The sequence below is a fragment of the Pocillopora damicornis genome, chromosome 3 (assembly GCF_964200805.1).
Source record: "Pocillopora damicornis chromosome 3, jaPocDami1.2, whole genome shotgun sequence".
In the NCBI taxonomy this organism is placed as follows: Eukaryota; Metazoa; Cnidaria; class Anthozoa; order Scleractinia; family Pocilloporidae; genus Pocillopora; species Pocillopora damicornis.
In genome coordinates, this window is record NC_142672.1 from 4,779,861 (window position 1) to 4,799,310 (window position 19,450).

The 19,450-nt window shown below is 36.9% G+C and overlaps 3 protein-coding genes across 3 annotated transcripts; 2 read left to right on the forward strand and 1 right to left on the reverse strand.

Annotated features, from left to right (window-relative positions):
- Positions 1-50: 50 nt before the first annotated feature.
- On the reverse strand, positions 51-1,732 carry LOC113665959 (uncharacterized). The gene has a single exon (XM_027181702.2). The coding sequence runs from the start codon at positions 1,730-1,732 to the stop codon at positions 227-229; it is 1,506 nt and encodes a 501-aa protein (XP_027037503.2). The 3' UTR covers positions 51-226.
- On the forward strand, positions 1,399-11,041 carry LOC113665962 (uncharacterized). Its single transcript, XM_089199798.1, has 13 exons — positions 1,399-1,904; positions 3,196-3,339; positions 3,768-3,828; positions 3,970-4,108; positions 4,436-4,523; positions 4,827-4,914; positions 5,580-5,677; positions 6,031-6,127; positions 6,428-6,530; positions 6,992-7,038; positions 7,591-7,704; positions 9,231-9,348; positions 9,985-11,041. The coding sequence occupies exons 2-13, from the start codon at positions 3,246-3,248 to the stop codon at positions 10,075-10,077; spliced, it is 1,140 nt and encodes a 379-aa protein (XP_089055924.1). The 5' UTR covers positions 1,399-1,904; positions 3,196-3,245; the 3' UTR covers positions 10,078-11,041.
- A 3-nt stretch (positions 11,042-11,044) lies between these two features.
- Positions 11,045-19,119, forward strand: LOC113665974 (uncharacterized). The gene is made up of 12 exons (XM_089199799.1): positions 11,045-11,928; positions 12,223-12,283; positions 12,619-12,757; positions 13,407-13,494; positions 13,722-13,809; positions 14,424-14,521; positions 14,588-14,684; positions 15,067-15,169; positions 16,246-16,292; positions 16,869-16,982; positions 17,448-17,565; positions 18,040-19,119. The coding sequence occupies exons 1-12, from the start codon at positions 11,835-11,837 to the stop codon at positions 18,124-18,126; spliced, it is 1,134 nt and encodes a 377-aa protein (XP_089055925.1). The 5' UTR covers positions 11,045-11,834; the 3' UTR covers positions 18,127-19,119.
- Positions 19,120-19,450: the final 331 nt, after the last annotated feature.

A 19,450-nucleotide genomic window follows, 5' to 3' on the forward strand; every position in this document is an offset into this window, starting at 1 on the left:
TTGTAACAAAAATGTATGTTTGATGTTTTCCTTATACCTTAATGGCGGTTGTTTGAAACCAGTTTATTTCACAGAATATTCCACTCTTTTGTCTCAGAGGTGAATGTATTTTTATGTGTGTTGAGTAACATATGCACAAGCTGACATTGGCAATTGTTACAGAGGAATTTTGTCTCCGAAAAAAAAAAATAGATAAAAAATAGAAAACTGATATCTGATGGTTTTGTCACAAGGCTATTTTGTTTAGGGTATTGAGAAAATCAATTAAATCTAACAGCAGTTGTCTTGAATTCCAAGGTTTTTTATTTAGCTTTTCAAACCATTCTCTTAGTAAATTGTCAGCCTCATCATTTCCAGTTAAAAGGTGACTTTCAAAAATAGGTGATGAGCTTAATTCATACCTAGGCTTGTGAGAATCGGGGGTGAAAAAGAACTTGTCTCCCTGTTCAGAATGATAAAATGGACTTAAATTTGTAACATTTTCTATGTAAAGAGTTCCTGGAAAGCAGTGCATAGAAATGGCAGCATCATAACTTGATTCATCATCAGAAATCATGCATTCCTGTAGAATAAAAAAGATTTCTAAAACTCGAACTGGAACCATGCTGTCTGTCCAATGGGAGTCTTCTTTGTAGTTCTTGAACATAAACAGGAGAATGTTTTTTAGGTGGTAAGATCTAACAAGCCGGTGACAGCATCTTTTGCATCCAAAGATTTTACTCAGCTTTGGAAGGAAAGCTGACAGGATGCATTTTGCAATGCAGTAGGCTTTAATACGCCCATCTTTTGGTGGGCGGGACTGAAAATAAGAGAGCTCCAGGTATGGAGCAGTGATTCTTGTAGAAATGGCTTGAAAAGCATTGTCTTCCTTACCAAGAATTGCATACAATTTTAGTTGAGATTGCTCCACGATGCTAGTAATGTATCTAAACAACAACGCTTGAACAGTGAAGTAGTCGGTGAAATATGGACTTGCATTATCTGGAATGGACAGAGCCCCTTTAAAATCATCAGCCCTTATTGGCACACACAGACACAAGTCAATGTCTACGTCTAAGCTGACCTTGTCGCAGGTCAAATGCATTGTTGTAGCGATACCAGACCAACACAGTGTTTCACTACCAGTTGTGACGCGTTTCCAACCCGGTGGTAAGCGTGAATCAAATATCTTTTTGAACATTTCCATAAACTTAGAACGCAGAGAGAAATCGAGGACATCAATCGTCCCTGAACGAACCAGGCATTCAGACGGAAGCAAACCCACAACTGCTGGGTCCTTCACGAATATCCTAACTGAATCCTTTCTGACAACTGTTTGAAAGAATTCCGTGTTGGCAAAATACTCCATGACTATGAGGAAGTCAAACTCATCAGGGGCCTCTATTTTCGTTTTCTCAGCGACACTTCCGGCTTGAACAAGTTGACATTTTTCGAAGCATTTGTAAGACTTTCCAAGCTCGTCTAAGCTGTCTTTCAACGTAGTTGTTATTTCATGTAGTATTTGGGAACTTCTTCGTTCATTATGAATGTCCAGTTGGTGAGGAAAACTTTGGAGAAATGAATTCAGCACCGGACCAACTGAAACTGGAATTTTGTGCACTGAAGAAGCTTTTGTGTCGGTATGTTCTTTGGTGTTATCTGCGAATCCCCATTTTTCATATGGCCAATCAGGGATTCTCACGTTTAAAGGATAGACCTCGCTTTGTAACTCAGACTCCTCTTTCGACGCCATTTCACAAACAGACCAAGGAGAGAGAAAAGCAACTTGAGGAGAGCACGTCCTTTGTATTTATTCTTGTCACGCAATTAGCCTTGATCTCTAAGCGAGCGTTGCATGACCGGAGGGGGGAAAACAAATTGGCATACCGAAGTCACGAACGTGATTCTTTACCTCTAACCCAAAGGTATGCGAAACCAACTTAAAAATATTTCAACGCCTTTATTTTAATAAAAAGTAGTATTCTGGCAAGGAGAGGATGATCACAATGATCTTTCAGGAGCTTGGCCCCCTTCGGAACTAACAAGTTTTGAATCAGAAGCTACCTGTGGAAGGAGTGATCTTTGAGCTGCAGTCTTTTTAAGGCGTAAGCATTAAAACATGGAACGACCTAAAACCACCTACAACCATCTACAACCACCTCAAAAATTTCAACAACCACCTAAAACCACCTCAAAAACATCTACGGCGAGACAAAAACATGCCTCGTACATGAAATACGAGAATCGAACGACACTTCCACTTCCCCCTAAAATCTTACTCTCCCTGGTTCCATGTATAATCAACCATCTCACGAAATGAAATGCGATAGCATGCTAATTATTTTATATTCACTCAGGAGCAAAAGACTTTTACAAAATTAACTATCAATTTACAAAAAATAATAAAGTAAAATAACAAACTGGTAGTTAAGACTGACTTGACTTGGCTTTTTCTACCCTGGGTACCAGCAGACGTTTTGGCTTACGTTTAGAAAAAGTATGAGTAACAATGGTCATTAAAAATATTTTAAGCGAACTGTGCGTACCTTCGGATATTTCTTTGGCACGAACGCTATCATGCTGGCATTCATACAGCATGCAGTTTTACGAGTGGCGCCACTTACGCAATAGTAACTCGCGTTTGCTCCAATTACATTTCCAGTGCTGAGATTAAACATGGAGAAAAACACTACCTTGGACCATTACGTCAAATGAAACGAGAGCCAAAACGTTTGCTTGTAAAGTTCTTTAAGTCTTTTACTACTTAGATAATAAAAACTATAATTGGCTTGCTCTCGCATTTCATTTCGTGAGATGGTTGATTATACATGGGACCAGGAAGAGTAAGAATTCACGGGGAGGTGGGGATTTTGTTCGATTCTCGTATTTCATGTACGTGACATGTTGTCGTTTCGCCTTATTTTTGACATTTATGCCTTGTTTTAGATGGTTTTTCAGATAGTTTGCGAGTGGCTGTAGATGTTTTTGAGGTGGTTGTAGGTGGTTGTTGAAATTTTTGAGGTAGTTGTAGATGGTTGCAGGTGGTTGTAGGTGGTTTCAGGTGGTTTTAGGTCGTTCCATGTTTTAGTACTTACCCTTTTTAAGGGGCCTAAGGAAAAATTTCTCAAGAAAATTGGGCGAAGTATAACAGCAAGGCATTCATCGGGGCATTCACTACTTAGGTCGTTTTCTTGATCTACTCTTTACTTGTGTTAGTATGTGTTGACACGGGAGTGGAACTGTCAACCTTGAACGTGCAAGTAGTCATGGCTGTACATCTGTGGCTTCGAGCAGAGAAGAAACCGAACGAGAGGCGAACTCACCTAACTCCAGAGAAATGCAAAAAGCTGGTGAAGGCAGGTGAGTCTTAGCAGTTTTCTTCCACTTTTTTTCGATGGATAATTTTGGCCTTTGGTACTTAATGTTTGAAACTAGAGGTTAATCTCGCAATTTGTAATTATGTAGAATTACACAGCTCATCTGCAGGTATCCAGTCGTTTCGCACCCATGGATCTTTCGTTCCCAGGCTCAGACGTTTCGTACCCACTTTCAATCAGTTCGTACCCAACCCTCTGGTTGATTCGTACCCAACAAATTATGACACAAAATGTTTAAAACAAACATAAACATTTATTTCATTTTTCCTAGTAATCGCCGGGGGTGGGGATGGGGGTGGGGTGGGGGAAGGGGTCATGGTGATGGAGCAAGTCTGGGTATAAGACAACACCTGAGTGAAATATTGTAAATATTATACTGTGACGCAACACTACTTTACCTTTTTGGTCAAGGTTTTAAATTGACTGTGGAACTCTCAGAGCAGCGCATATTCAAGGATGAGGAATATGCAAGGTAAATAAATGTGAACATGACCATCATTTAATTTCGTTTTTGTAGAAAAAAATAACATGGCAAGAGAATGTTTTAAAAAACATTGTGTTTTTTACTCTAATTGTTTAATTGCTGTTAATTTTACAAACTTCTTGTATACAGTATTTCTGGTGTGAAGATGGCCTCTACTGGTTCTTGGCCAAGTGCTCCTAAAGAGGCCTTTATTGTCGGGTTGAAAGAACTCCCTGAGAGTAAGGACCCTGTCATTCATAGGCACATCTTTTATGCCCATGCTTATAAGGTGGGACCTTGGCTATTCTATATGAGAATTAAACCCTTCATACTCCAACATCAGTATATGTGTTCTTGATACTGTTATCTATACATTTCCTACAAGCAAAACATGAAGAATTTGTTTAACAATCAAGAGCCTCTTGAGATGGAAACTGTTTACTGTTTGTTCTCACGACTTTGATATACTGTTAGGAGAAATGAGATGCTGGTCACAATTTGTAGTAATTGTAATACCAATTCTATCATAGACCAATGAGCTCCCTCACAGATCAGAATTTTGGAAAGTTTTCCTGGTGTTTAAAAGTGTTTGATTTTTCCCTTTATTTCCATATAGAACCAAACAGGGTGGGCAGAACTACTTCACAGATTTGTGAAAGGAGGAGGTAGCATCTTTGACATTGAATTTATGACGGATGACAATGGTAAGATAATAGAACATACATATTAACCCTTTACACCCTAACATCAATATACATATTCTCCATACTGTTGTCTACACATTTCCTAATGTGCTGACAAAGAGAATTTATTCAAAAATCAAGAGCTTTTTAGGTTGGTAATAATTTCCTTTATTCTCATGACCATAATGTGCAATTTGGGGGTGATACTGCAGGGAGAGGTGTGATGCTAGTCACTCTTTAAGAGTCTATGATAGTGTGGATTTGAACTGCAGTCCACAATGCTTTATTTCCCAAAGTAAAACTTGTTGTCGCTGTTTTGTTTAGGTAAATGTGTAGTTCCTGTCTTCTCAACCATGGCTGGTCTATGTGGAATGGCTGTTGGTGTCATAGCATGGTGTCATCAGCAATTGAAGTAAGTTCTTAATATACTGGCAGAATGTAACAGTGAATCTGCAAACTTTTCTATTCAGTCAAGGATATGATATTTTTTGTGTGTGTGACTTCCAGCATTTTCATAGAGAATTCAGCCATAGCAAAAGATGTATGAATATTTCTCAATACATTCAAAAAGTCTCTAAGGGAATGTTTTAGAGTTTACCAAGATTTCCCTTCAGTGGAGTAAATCTGTTTACAAAGCCTCTTTATCGCTAGAAAATTTGAAAGGATTTTGGAGTGCAGAGTATCAACTTGATGACCTCAGAAATCTTGAATTTTCACCTAATGTCAGCAGTTTAGTATATTGAAAAATTAAAACTTAGAAATGACACTTCATGGATCTTCTCTTCATCTTCATTTCAGCTAAAGGTTATAAATATTCCCTCCCTTCTTAAGACATTATTTTTGTACACAAAGAATCACAACCCCCACCTAATGAGGAAGGAAGTTAATTTTATTTGTCATTATCATTACATGACATGATCATTATTATTAATTATAGAAAGGTAAAATTATTACTGAAGTATTGTATATTAATAACACTTTACTTGTACTCATCATTTATACTTCACAAATTCTTCAAATCTGTGAGTAAGTTATGAGGCACCATCATTTGTTGTTGTTATTGTTTTTAATTCCCAGTCCAGATGTTGCTCTTCCATCTGTTTCTGCATATGATGATGAAGACCAAATGCTGGCATTTGTGAAATCCAAATTAAAAGAAATTGCCAAAAAGAAAGGTATAGCTGATCTGGCATGGTGTCATTATCATATGAAATGATGAAAGGTTTATTTTTTCTAATAAATGAAAGTAATTGCACAGAACACCATCAAAAAATGGCTTTGGTTATTTCTTAAAATGAAAGGTAGATCAGCAGAAATAACAGGGGAATGGTTTCCATTTCTTCATAACACTATTGAGAATAGGTTTGCAAATTTGATCGAAGGTTAAAAAAATTGTCATAAAGATAAAAGGTCTTTTCCACTCAGCTCTTTGTTATAGATGTAATGTCGTTTATGAAAGAAGAATAAGAAGCTTACCTAAGTTAGTCAGCCTCAGTATCATTAGTGACTAATGCAATGGAATATTCAGGTGTTCCAGAAGTGTTTCCACGGATCTTTGTGATTGGTGCTCTGGGTCGTTGTGGTAAAGGTGCAGTCGAGATGGCTCACAAAATGGGTGTTCCAAAGTAAGTTTTGAATTAATTGTAAATTCAAAAAATTGCTCAAGCTGTCTAAGATAATATTGAAATTACTTAGAGCTTCAAAAAATTTTGCTAGATATTCCTTTGGCTGCTTTAATTCTACACTCTTTGGCCATTTTAGGGCTTAATCTTGTATATCCAAATGCTTACAGTGGATGAATTTGTAGCTATAATGGGGTTCTCCCCTTTCCCCTATAAGAGAAAGGTGTGGTCCATTATAATGTCTCCAGCAACCCCCTCTAAAGGTCACTTTCCATTGTTATTTTAGCAAATTTGCTCTTTAAGGTCAAATATAACAGAGTGGAGCACTGCAGAGACTAAAGGAAAAGGACCCTTTGTAGAGATTTTGGAGTACAATATCTTTGTTAACTGCATTCTTCTCAATGAGGTACAAACGTGTTTACCCAGATACTGATGGGTCAAAATTGGATTATTAATAAAAAATGCTGAACTGTGAAAGCTGGCAGTTCTCAGGAATTGCCATTGCAAAAGTCTGGACCGTAGGAAAAGCTTACTAGAAACAGTTAGTGACTCCTGAAATCTGTAGGGTCAATCATTTTAAAAGGTGCTGTATTGAATTATTATGTGAAATGAAACATCTCCAGAAGTGAAACATCTCTAGAAGTGATTTCAAACCTTTTAGGATTTTTCACTTTTATAAGCATATGACATTGTTCTGTATATTTTTCTAGTATTACAGAAGTTAATTTTCCATATTCTAATATTCATGCAAAGGAACTTTTTAACTAACAAATGCAAATTGTTATTAAAACATTTCTATTGATAAGAACTGTAACAATTACTTGACATTTATTTTGTTAATCATGTATTTCGTTGGAATTTGCGTAGAAAATTCCTCCATTCTTGACAAAGGAGATGCTGGACACGGATGAAAGGTTTATTTCTTCATTCATTTTAATATTACAGCTTTATGAGGGTTCCATGGATTATCGTTTGGAATACAGCTTTAATTAAACAGTAGTAGTGCCAGACCCCCGGCAAACCTCTCCCAGACTCGTTTTAAATCTTAATGACGTTCTGAACTTGATGGAGAGAACGGCAACGCTAACACCGGAAGTCGAAATAGAGCCGTGTCCAGATTATCCGCGCGCTTTCCCGTTCTGAAATGACGTTCCCGTCCTCTTGCTAAACCACTCTATTGAGGGCATGCTCGTGGGCTACTATGCAAATGATTGTGGCGGAATATGGCAGTTCTAAGCGCCCGTTTCTTGATTTCGCTCCTTTAAAATGTCTTACTTGTATGATTTATAGGTTAGAGCTTAACAGTAAATAACGGTAAACAAAACTGAACAATGTCTAAAATGTGATCGGGCGCGAATTTTGAGAATTGGATTATTTTCTACGACATATTCATATATTTCTTTTGAAATGTCAGCATATTACTGAGGTTATGTTCATTTTCATCCTCTGTTTCACTTTGGAATCAGATCACTGAGTATAGTGGTGGATATCAGCTGTGACCCAAACAGTCCTAACAACCCACTACCCTTCTATGATGCCTGCACATCATTTAAACAGCCTTCCGTAAGAGTCAGTCTCCCGTAAGTACATAATGATTGCGCGAAAAAGAGTTGATGTAGAATTGTTTTCTACGGATCGCATTTTTGGTGTTTTTCTTCGCTGCTTCTGTGATGGTAGTATGAGGACATAACACTCACACGAGACATTCAATGTGAAAAGTTTATTTAGGATGAGTCAGTCTTCTAGTATACGGATTCTGATGCAATCTTAACATGTGCACCCTGAAACAAGTGGTTCTACAAAAAGAACCTTTGTTACGTCAGATACGAAAACCACTAAAAAAATTATCTTTGGATGCGGTCAAGTTTTGTGTGAAAACGTATTCCTCGTCTTATGCAGCAGCACAATACCCTGAGGAAAGGGTAAACTAACCTGGTTGCACTACTAATCACAAAGAGAAATCAATGATTGTAATGATATTTTACAGGCAGTTGGAATATTAAAATTACAACAAATACGAAAAAAATGGTCAAACATAAGACTGACCAACTTACAATGACTTAATTTCCCGTGAAACGCTTAAATCATCCGAAACTTCCATGATGCCACGCGAACCTCCTCAACGTGCCATCAGAATATTAATTTCTGGCTAAGTCGTTCCCATGTCACTCAACCGTCAGAAATTACATTTGGAAATCGTTATTTCATTGGACCCATGCGAATAGTGAAGAACCATGTTCATTATTCGCTGTTTAGCGAGCAGTGATGGCCGCATTCCCACAAGAGAGAGAAAGTAACCATATTTTAGAAAAAGCAGACCTTTATCTGTCTGTTTCTTTTCTTAAATAATTAAGAGTGACCCTTACAACCATACGATACTCTATCCTTTGGAATCTTTTACGAAATACGCTCTACCGTGAGGAGCCCATATCACTCAAAAGCCATTACATATGAATGGCATCATTATGAAGCCAGTGGCTGAGTCGCGATTGGCGGAGAAGGTGGCGTGAGTTTTCTCGACCAATCACAGAGCGAAGCATGGCAAAAATTAAGTAATCCCGGTTTGTATTGGTTTTACTTTACTCTGCTCTGTGAAAAAAAACTTGCGTCGCACTCTCAACCAATCACATTGAAAGCCAATATCAGTCGCTACCTGATCACTTGCGCTCCCAGCACTTCAAGCAGTGAGTCCAGGTTTTTGCTGAATGTTCTCATCGGTTCCTCGTGATAATTACCTTGTTTCTGATAAGGCCTTGTGCTAACTTCAACTTTGATTTTACAACACCTAATTGAAACGAGTTATGAGAATCGTTCTTACGCTTGGCCTATGGAGCAAACGTTGTTTCACAAGATCTTCCACTGACTTCTAGAAAGGTGTAACTCTCCTGTAGACTTGTAAAGGTAATCTTGATCCGCTTCAGCTCAGTAGTTATAATGGTGAACTTTAAATTGATCGTGAAACGTAAGGTTTTTATTTTATTTTATTTTCAGCAAATTATAATTTGCAGTTCCCTCGGAACCTATAGACCCTATTTAGCAGAATATACACTAATTTGTTCGGTTGCGTATGTCTTCCTAACTTAGCGTATATGCATTTGCATTACAGGAAGTCGTCTAAGCCATTAGATGTTGTAGCTATCGATCATTTCCCTTCCCTTCTACCGAGAGAGAGCAGCACAAGATTTGCAAATGATTCAACGCTGCATTTGCTGAAGTTAGATCAGGTAAAACGGCTCGATAAGCGTCTGTTCTTTGATCGGGACCGTCATTAAGTTATTTGGATGGTTTCCAATTTTTTATTTATCGAATCAGATTTAATATTAACAGTTAGCGGCTGTGTAAAATTTTAAATTTTATTCCATTCTCGCTGACTCTTTTATTGGGACTGTCATTAAGTTATTCGAATGATTTTCTATTTGTTATTTATCTAATCTATTTATATTTATCAGAGTCATTATTGATATCTTCATTTCTAAGTACTTCTTATAACTAGCAAACTAAAAAAAACAATTTTATCTGTGTCTGGTTTTTCCGGTCAAATTACTATCTTCATAGCGCAAATCGGATCGCACTCCTTTAGGTGGATTCTTATGACTCTCGCCGTATATATACAGGATGTTTCGCAATCTTCGAGGAGAGCTATGCTCCAGAGGCCGTGTAATTTAGATCTCCTTCATTACAAAGTACTTACCGCGTTTGAGTTTGCAACTGAAGAGTAAGCCAGCCTTTTCCAAATGTGCTAAAAATTCGATTTCGTGCGCCGCCATTTTGAAAACAACTTTATAAACAACTTTATTAAGTGGCCTTATTCTTGTGATACAATGAAATAACTCGACTATCATTTGTTTCTCTGTTGATAGGTTGATACGTACTGTGTGTGGGTGAATGCCAAAAAAATATTTGACCTGAAAGCAGCTGAAGCAGAGGATTTACTCTCACGATCTGGAAATTAAAGACTGAACTTCATTCCCGTAGATTTGAATGGAAATTAGCTGTTGTTTGGTCTTAGTTTAGTGAGACGGATGAGCATCGTTTTTCTACTGATGAACGGAAGAGTGATTGAGAATGAAACATGACAATTTTGTCATTGACCTTGTTAAACAGAGGAAAGTGATTATTGTAGCTCGTGTTATGGCGGGGAGGAAGGAGTTTTATGTGAGGCACTTTTTCCAAGGTATAACATCTTAAAGTTTCAAAGTAAGATGCAGCGAGAACATCAGTTTGTAGAATTTTCGCGGTAGAATTTGTATTTTCTCCATAGCGAAAAAAGCTGTCAAGGGTTGTCTGCCAGAAACTGAGTTGACAAGCATTTGCTACAACTTTTGTCACCCGATCATTCACTGGCTGGTGCCGTTGCGGAGAGGCGATCGATGTAAAGACTGATAGACTAAAAGTGAACGATACGGCTATGTTCATCATTTTCCGAATAAATCATTTGGGGCCCCTGTACTTAGGCAGATGACTGAGTACAAAATATGGGAATATTGAGCCGTTTTCGTTTCAAAGTTGTTAAGCAACTCAGGAGATCTCGCTACGTGCGAAGCAACGACAACTTTGATATCGCAAATATGAGCCCTTCAAAACAAAATAGCAAAGTATCTTAAAAAAACACTCTAGTATCGTGTTTGTATTACACTTGTGGCTCTAGAGTGAGTTCACTTCAGTATATTACTGTCAATTCGTCATCCTCGAATTTTATTATTTACCAAGATATGAACATTATTGACCGAGTGTTTAAGTTATATTAGCTAGATGTTTCCAAGTTTTCTTGAAAGTAACCGAGTTAATTTTTTGTAAATTACCGGTGTACTAGGCACTTAGTCTTCGTTTTGCTAAAATATTGGGTCAGTACTCTGTATAATGTAAGTTGATTCTCCGCCTCCGGAAGAGCCCTTTCTACAATGAATTGATTCTTCATAGACCGATTGCTTACAACTTGAAATGACACTTTAAACTTGCAACAAAATAGCAGCTGATCGGAGGAAAAATGTGAGACTAACATGTGGGTGGTCCCAGGTCAGTACTGTTGGTTCCTTGCCTTTTTCCCGCGCGTTTCGCAGTTGGCTTGTTCCATTTTGCATTTCATTGGCTCCTTGTGATATATGTTTATCTTCTGATTGGCTGTTGCGATTACTTCAGCTCTACAAAAATTCGCTCTATACTACGCGGATGAGACGAAAGACCGAAGCAGCTGACTATGATTGCAAACTCTATAAACGTAGGGTTACCCGTTTCTTCAGAGACTATATACTTACTGAATTCTTTCGTTTCTTTCTTGTTGTTACCAATTTTGCTGAAATATGCACTATGGGAAAGTTCTGGGCGCTCTCAGCGTCAAGTAAACTTTTTTCAAGATCTGCGGCTCGGATTTTCGAACTAGAAGAACTTTTAGAAAACATGGTGGACCACGAAGACACAGCGCGTGATTAAAGAGTTTTCAGTGTTGTTTGGTATTTACATGCTCCGGCCTATGAACGAAAGAGTGCTTGATCGCTGGAACCTGCGTAAGCTTAGCGCCAAAATATCCCATCATTCCTCGAGGCTGTACTGGTTGCTCGCTTGTCTTGCATCACACCAGTTGAGACTCTTAAATGTTTATGAATTTTTGGGAAATAACCTCCTTTGTGGTGGAAAATTTTCTGTTTCGTCAATGTGTGAAAGTCACGAATAGTATCCTTATTCGGTCTTTGCCTTACTCTATCAAATCATAATGGTTGTTCACCTGTGGTTGCGATCGGAACCGAAGGCAAATGAACGCCGGTCGGCGCTCTCACCTGAGAAATGTAAAGATCTTTTGTCAGCAGGTAAAATGACACGATCGTTCTGATTTCTTTTTACATTTTTGTTTCATCCCGTGGTGTGTGATTGCGAACTTAATCCTTGTGTTGTTAAATAAAAATTGACACTGATTTTTTGGTGGCCGGCGAGAAAGTTGACATCTTGTGATGACTTCATAATTTAATTTGCAAGTTGAAGATGTGCAAAGCAGATGTCTTCAGAAAGAAACCTTAAGGCAGTTTTCTTGGATAAAAATTGGGAACCTGATGTAATTTTCTTCCATGTTAACATATTTAAAATGTACTCTTTCAATTTTTCAGGATTTAAGGTTACTGTTGAATGTTCCAGAGACAGGGTTTTTAAAGATGAAGAGTATGCAAGGTAGGAATGGACTGGTGTGAAGGAGTACACGTGATCTTGTCGTGAGATCATAAAGTGATCTACTCATTGAGTCTGTGGAAGGCTTCTTTCCAGACTGACTCATGTTAGTCTCCCTGGCTTTACAAACATGAGCTCTCACTACTATGGTTGTAAATAGTGTTAGCATAACACAGTTTGGGTTATAAACACACAATTAAAAAAAAAGAAAAGTGGGTAAGTAAACAACCTCAAGTTATGATTGGACCTGTTATATCAATTAAATGCCATTAGCAAAGGACAACTTGACAATGTTACCTATTCTTGGTACCAACACAGTAATGATTCATTGTTTATAGGATCAGTGGAGTGGATATGGTTCCTGAAGGATCTTGGGTAGATGCCCCAAAAGAGGCTTTTATCTTGGGAATTAAGGAACTAGCAAAATCCTTGACTCCAATACCTCACACACATATCTACTTTGCTCATGCATACAATGTAAGTGAAGAGTAAAGTTATTAATCTTGATTGGACCAAAGTGTACAGTAAGCTAAATTTTGATATAACTTGCTCACATTTAGGAAATATTATTTTTCAGCAATAGAAAATAGATCAGTATGACTAATTGTCACAACAAAATAATAAAGAACCAACAGATAGTGCCTATTTGTCAGATCTTACACTTCAGTTGATTGACAACTATGTTGAGAATGGCTGGTGCAGGATATACAATGCATTGTAGCTATCCATGTAAAGTGATTATTAAGGAAGTATTTGCCAAGGTGGTCCTTAAGTAGATTTGACTCTCTTTGACAAGAAAAAGTGAAATTTATTATGATGGAAAATTTTCTGTTCATGCCATGCCAGTTGGTTTACACAAATGATCTAGCATGCTCCCAAATACTGCTGAGATTCAGGTGGTGGACCATGTTACTGGAAAATCCTATGTTGCCAAATTAATTTTGGGTGTCACTTGTTGTAGATGAAGTAATGGTTTTGAAATTGAATCCCACATGTTTTATCCAATGGTAAAGTTTTAAGGGAGTATATGAATACCTTGACTGGGGATCTTGGACACAAAAAAAGGGTAAGAGGGTCCATAATGCTTTATATTAGCACGTCTGATGTTTTTTTGGTTTATTATTAGAACCAGAATGGTTGGGCTGAAGTTCTTAATCGCTTCATCAAGGGCGGAGGGAGGATACTTGATGTGGAGTACATGACAGATGAATGTGGTAAGTGAGTGAAGTTTGGTCTGGAAAGATCAAATTATTCTCCACACTTAATCTAGTTGTTCTTGTTGTGTTCTCCATAGTCAAGGAACTCTTGTCAGATACACTTAAAACATGATGGTTTCTTTCCTTCTTTATATAAGTCATCAATACTAAAAGCAAGGTTTCATTGTGCTGTTTTTTACCAAGTAAAGATTAATAGAGTGTTTTCTTTTTTTTTTTTTTTTCAGACAGACGAGTAGCAGCGGCTTTTCCTCCTTTGGCTGGTTTTGCAGGAATGGCTGTTGGTATTAGTGCTTGGTGTCATCAACAAACAAGGTACAAATAAAATTTTGACTCTAATATATTCAAGACCCTTGTGCAATCCATTTATTCTTTGGTCAGTGTTTATCTCTTCAGTGGTCATGTCAAATACGGCCTTTGCATCTACACATAACTTTTATTGGGCAAATTTCCTATTAAGAGAAAGGTGACTCAAGGAATTTGCAGGGTAAAAAATCTATCAGGGTAGATACCTTTGCAAAAACTCCAGTGTAATGATCACCACTGAAATCTTAGCTCTAGCAATCTTCTGGTGTTGATCAGTAGCCAAGTGAACCACAACCCTCACCCTTAGGTTTTCCTTGATGTAGGAATATCAATAACAGGGTACATCAGAGAGTTAGTACCTGCCTATGTTTACACTGGACAAAAAGTTTATTGTGGATGTCTTTCTTCCTCAAAACTTCTCAAGGCTCCCTCCAGTTTGTTATTAATCAAATTTTTTCATTACATATTAAGCAGAAAAACAATTAATGGACTGCACATCATTGAAGGACTTGAGTGCAGCATGGATTGAATTATTTTTCATACTAGGCTAATCTTGAACTGAGGAAATCAATTCCTCTCACACAAAGTGTTTGTATTGACAGTCATATATATGATATTTTAAGCCCTCAGATCACCATGCCAGCTATGAAGCCTTACAGCCATGAGTCACTCTTAATAGAAGATCTTAAGATGCAGCTCCAAGATGCTGCCAAGACCAAAGGTACTTCCATGACAATATGAGGTTTTCTTCAAAGATAAAAGTAAATTTTAAAGTCTTTTTTCCTAGGACTCCATGAATGCTACCCTCGTGTGATAATCATTGGTGCATTAGGGCGTTGTGGTAAAGGAGCCATAGATTTGGCACAGAAAGCAGGCATACCAAGGTATGAAACAACTAATGTCTGATCATTCTGAATAATAAATATTTCATGTAAGACATAAGCCTAAGGAGGAACTTGTTAAAATATTTATTTCATACATACTTAGATTTACACTGTGAAGTACTATCATTCGTGTCTCTAATCCTTGGCTTTCTACTTTATAGTGTAAATCTCAGTATGTATGAAATTTAAACATCATACCATGTAAAGTGCTCTTGAACTCTTTTTGTTCACTCATTGCAATGCATCAAAAAAATGCACTCTTTGGCTGTGGTCACTGGTTCTTTTTATTTTTTATGCATCACAACTCATGAATAAAATCTACCAGTGTGCACTTTCCATGTAATAATCTCTATTTATTCTGAGGATGATGTTTCCTTTACAGCTCATGTATTGCTAAATGGGATATGAAAGAGACCCAGCCAGGTGGACCTTTTGAGGAAATCCTACAGTATGACATATTTGTCAACTGTATCAACTTAATGAAGGTATGTAGTCGGCAATAAGAAAATTAATAGGTATAAGGAAGTTTAAGCCTACAGGTAAGTGTAAATGATATCACATGATCTTAAAGTAGGTCATGTCTGAAATTATTACAACTAGTTTACACTACATTCAACACAGCAGAACAACTCATTCAAAGGGGTGTTGATGTGATCAATATGTTTATTAAGATTTTCTTTCTGTTTGGCAATTGATATAGTTTAAGTGTTTTGCTGGAGTAAAAGGTTCATACATGTACTTCCTCAGGAAAAGAATGTTGGAAATTTTTTGTTGTATCTTTGGCTTCATGTTCTCTTAAGAGAGATGGCTTGGTCATATTGAAGGGAACAGGGAAGGGTTGAAAAAATTTTGCAAGCCTAAAAGATCTTCATGTATGCAGAGAAAAAAACCATAACAATAACAAATATGAAAACAAAATAAACAAATAGAACAACCCTCAATTAAAAAACTGTGGTTATTTGGTGTGACACTACACTGTATGATTCATGCAATTATTGTCTGACATACGTCGTAGGGCTTTGTGTCGTTTGTCATTCTCTACATGTCGAGTAAATTGAACTCTCAGACAAACAGAAAAGTAAAGAATGACCCCATCCTATAATGATACTGTAATTTGAGATGTCATGTTGATTATAAATGAAAAGTGTCAGAGAATTTTTATGCGCCATTTTGTGACCTAAGTCCATTTTCCAAATAGTAGATGTGTAATGGGAGGACAGCATTTCTTGCAGGAATTTTTTTTCTCATTCATCAAATGTGAAGAAGATATAGCACGAAAGTTATTTCTCCATTTTAGTGTTGTTGACATGAGTAAACAGCTTTAAACATTAAATATTTGATGCACACTCAAAGAACATTAAGTAAAGTACATGCAAAAGTACATGCAAAAGTTTATTGAGATCAACGTGGTGGACTATTTGACTGGGTTACTGCAGTTGTACTTGGGAAGTTGTGTTAGGTTGTGCAGCTCTGCAAATTAAGTACCATTGGGGCCAGCTCATGTAGAATGAATGTACACATGCTCGAGAGTGTTCTGTGCTTGACAGCGTTTACTTTGCAGAAAATTCCACCATTTATGACAAGGAAGGTGTTGGACACCGACCAGAGGTGAATTGTATCAGCACAGCGTTCTCAAGAGTGTTTTTACCTCACTAAGGCTTTTTCCATACAGGAATTGTGTTTTTTCCTTTTGCTTACAAATTGTTGAAAATTGAGGGGAACTAGCTGAGGTGGCAGGAGTATTTCTCAATCTTGTAATGTTGTGGAACAAGAATGATTTTCCATTTTATTTAGTGAAACCTCAAGTGAATTTATTCACCTTTTAAAATTCATTATGAACAGCGGTGTTTATCTGGCTCACATCAAAAGCTCTCTACACTCAAAGCAGTAAAGTAACTTTATTCAGTTGATATAAACTGTTCCAACAATGCCCCATCTCTTGATGAAAGATATGACAGGAAAAACACACAGACACTCATTCTCTAATAGGACCAACTTCTGAATTGTCTAACTGGTTGAAATAGCATAGAGGGATGTTGACAAAACAGTATAAAGAAAGAGTTTGGAAACAAAACTAATAAAAAGAAACTGAAATGCAATTGAAAACTCAAGTAATTAATTTTAATTAATCCGGCTGCAGCCATGAAGCTCTATTGTTGACCTTTTGTTGTTTCCTTGTTTTAGGAAACTGTCTGTGGTGGTTGATGTGAGCTGTGATGTTACCAATCCAAACAATCCTTTACCATTCTGTGATTCTGTGACCTCATTACATCAGCCCTGTCGGACTCTGCAGTTAAGGTATTCAATATTGATTTGGCTGTCTTTCAGTCCAGGGAAGGTCCATTATAAATTTTGGGCAAGATTTTTTTTTTAAAAAGGGAAAGGTTTTGTGGAAAATTGGCCACAATTGCAGGTCGTGTCATCTTTAACTGCAATTACATAAACATGAAACCAGTGTCTTCCCAATACAAGGTGTAAATGTTGTATGGGGTTTGGAGATAAAGGTTTCCTGATGACCCTAGTACTTTGTGCTTCAGGAATTGGGAAAACTCCACTTGTAACAGATTATTTTGTGTGGGTATACTGTTCTTATGATCTCATCTAGAAAATGATGGATTGAACTGACCTCATTTTTATAAAAGCCTAGCGTACTTGGCTAAGTTTCCATGAATTCCATGAAAGGTTGACATGCATGGGTCTTTGTCACTGACAGACAAAAACTAAATTATCCTATTGTAACTGACTTATTGTTTCCTTTTGCAGTAACTCCACAAAGCCTTTGGATATTGTGGCCATAGATAACCTTCCTTCATTGCTTCCAAGAGAAAGCAGTATTCAGTTTGCTGATAGTATTATGCCCTATCTACTCAAGCTTCCAGAGGTATTTCCATGTAACTTCTTTTTCAGCTATCTACCAGTACTTGTTTGTTATCATTCATACCATTCTGCCTTCAAATAAATTCAATTGGATGAAGTTGTTAAAAGTAAATTGTAATATTGTTTTCATTTTGTTGTTTTTGACCATGATATATCATATTTGACAAAAAAAAACTTTTCAAGTTTAACTAAGTAGTCAAGGGTTAGTCTTGTCTTCTACCACACCAATTTCCACAGCCAAAATGCATTTAAAATGAATTACAAGTTCTCAGAAAACATATTCAGTGGTTAAAATCCTATTCATACTAGGTTGCATGCAATTGATCCAAATTTGTCACATGACTTGATATGGTAGAACTGAAACTGGGGATTAATCCAGTAATTTTGCCCAGTGTTTTGAATCTTAGCTTATATATTAGTCTTTACTTTATGTTGCTTTGATACTTAGAATTGTCATTATAATTGACTATTTTTCTAGGTGAACACTCATCCAGTGTGGGTTCGTGCTGGGAGAAAGTTTGATGAAAAAGCTGCAGAAGTCTTAAATCACCAATTCAAATGTTAACTTGTCCTCAAATATTAGATTATTAGTAGTTTCTGACAAGTGACAAAGAAATCAATCACATGGTTGATACCAATGTTAAAGGTTACTTTAATTTTTTTTTTTTTCAAAAATTCATTTTTTATGATTGCCACTATTCAATTTTCTCAAGATTAACCCTTCAACCCCTATGAGACCAGTATTGAATGTCTCAGTACAATATCACCCCTGCATGAGACAGTAAGGTATCAGGAACAGAGAAAATGATTGCTAACTAAAGAAGCTCTTGATTGTTAAACAAATTCTCCTTGACAGCATTTTAGGAAATATGTAGAGAACAGTAGGGAGAATATGCATACTGATGTCAGGGTGTAGGGGGTTAAGCATATGTGAGTGGTAGAATGGGTGGAGGAATGGAAACAGTATTGACTTGAAGCTGAGCTTACGCATGTGTTGATGAGATTAGCAACACAAGGAAAGCTAAATGCTGCATTCAAAAGTTATCTCGCTTCCACTCACAAACTGGAAAAAATAACATGTGGATATAAAATATACATATTTAATAGAAACAGACTCTCCTTTAGCAGACAGATATTTTCAAACATTTCTTTCATGAAAAATGTGACCAATACTTGCATACAAAGAAAGTTTTAATATATTGTTGATCCTGAAACAAAATGAGTTGTACAGTGAATTTTTGATTCCAATTGATTCTTAATAAAATCTTAAATCCACATACAGACTTGACATGAAATTTTTTTTTTTTTCTTGAAAGAAATCACTGAAAGCATTTTGGAATGATCCAAAAAATATCTAACTAAAACTTTGGTTTTATTGTAGTGAGCATTACTTTATCGTCACTAATGAAAAGAAACATAACGTGGTTTTCAAATTTGTCTAATTAAATTCAATTGCACCTGTGTGCTTCATGTTCTCATTGTGCACATTGATTATGTATGAGCAATCCATAAAATAAAGCATAGAAGAGGGAACCTCTTAATAAACATTTAAACCTAACAAGCTGAAAATGCTACAAAACAATAATTATTGCATGTGTGTCAGCTGTGGGTTCATCAAGGTATGCAGCATTTAGAAACTGAGGAGAGCACTGAAGGTACAGTTTCAAATGTGCTTCAGCAAAGCAACTCCTATCCTTTCTCTCAGATCTCCCACATTTGTGTCGTTTTTTCGAACCATTTTTTTTCCCCATTTTTACTATCCTTCCCACCAATGTTTTCTCTACCCAGGCAGCATAATAGTATCCCTTCCACAACTTCCTTCACCCACCAGTTGGCAGACATAGTGCAAGTGTGACACTGGAGAGTGGGTGTCCAATAGCATTTTAAAC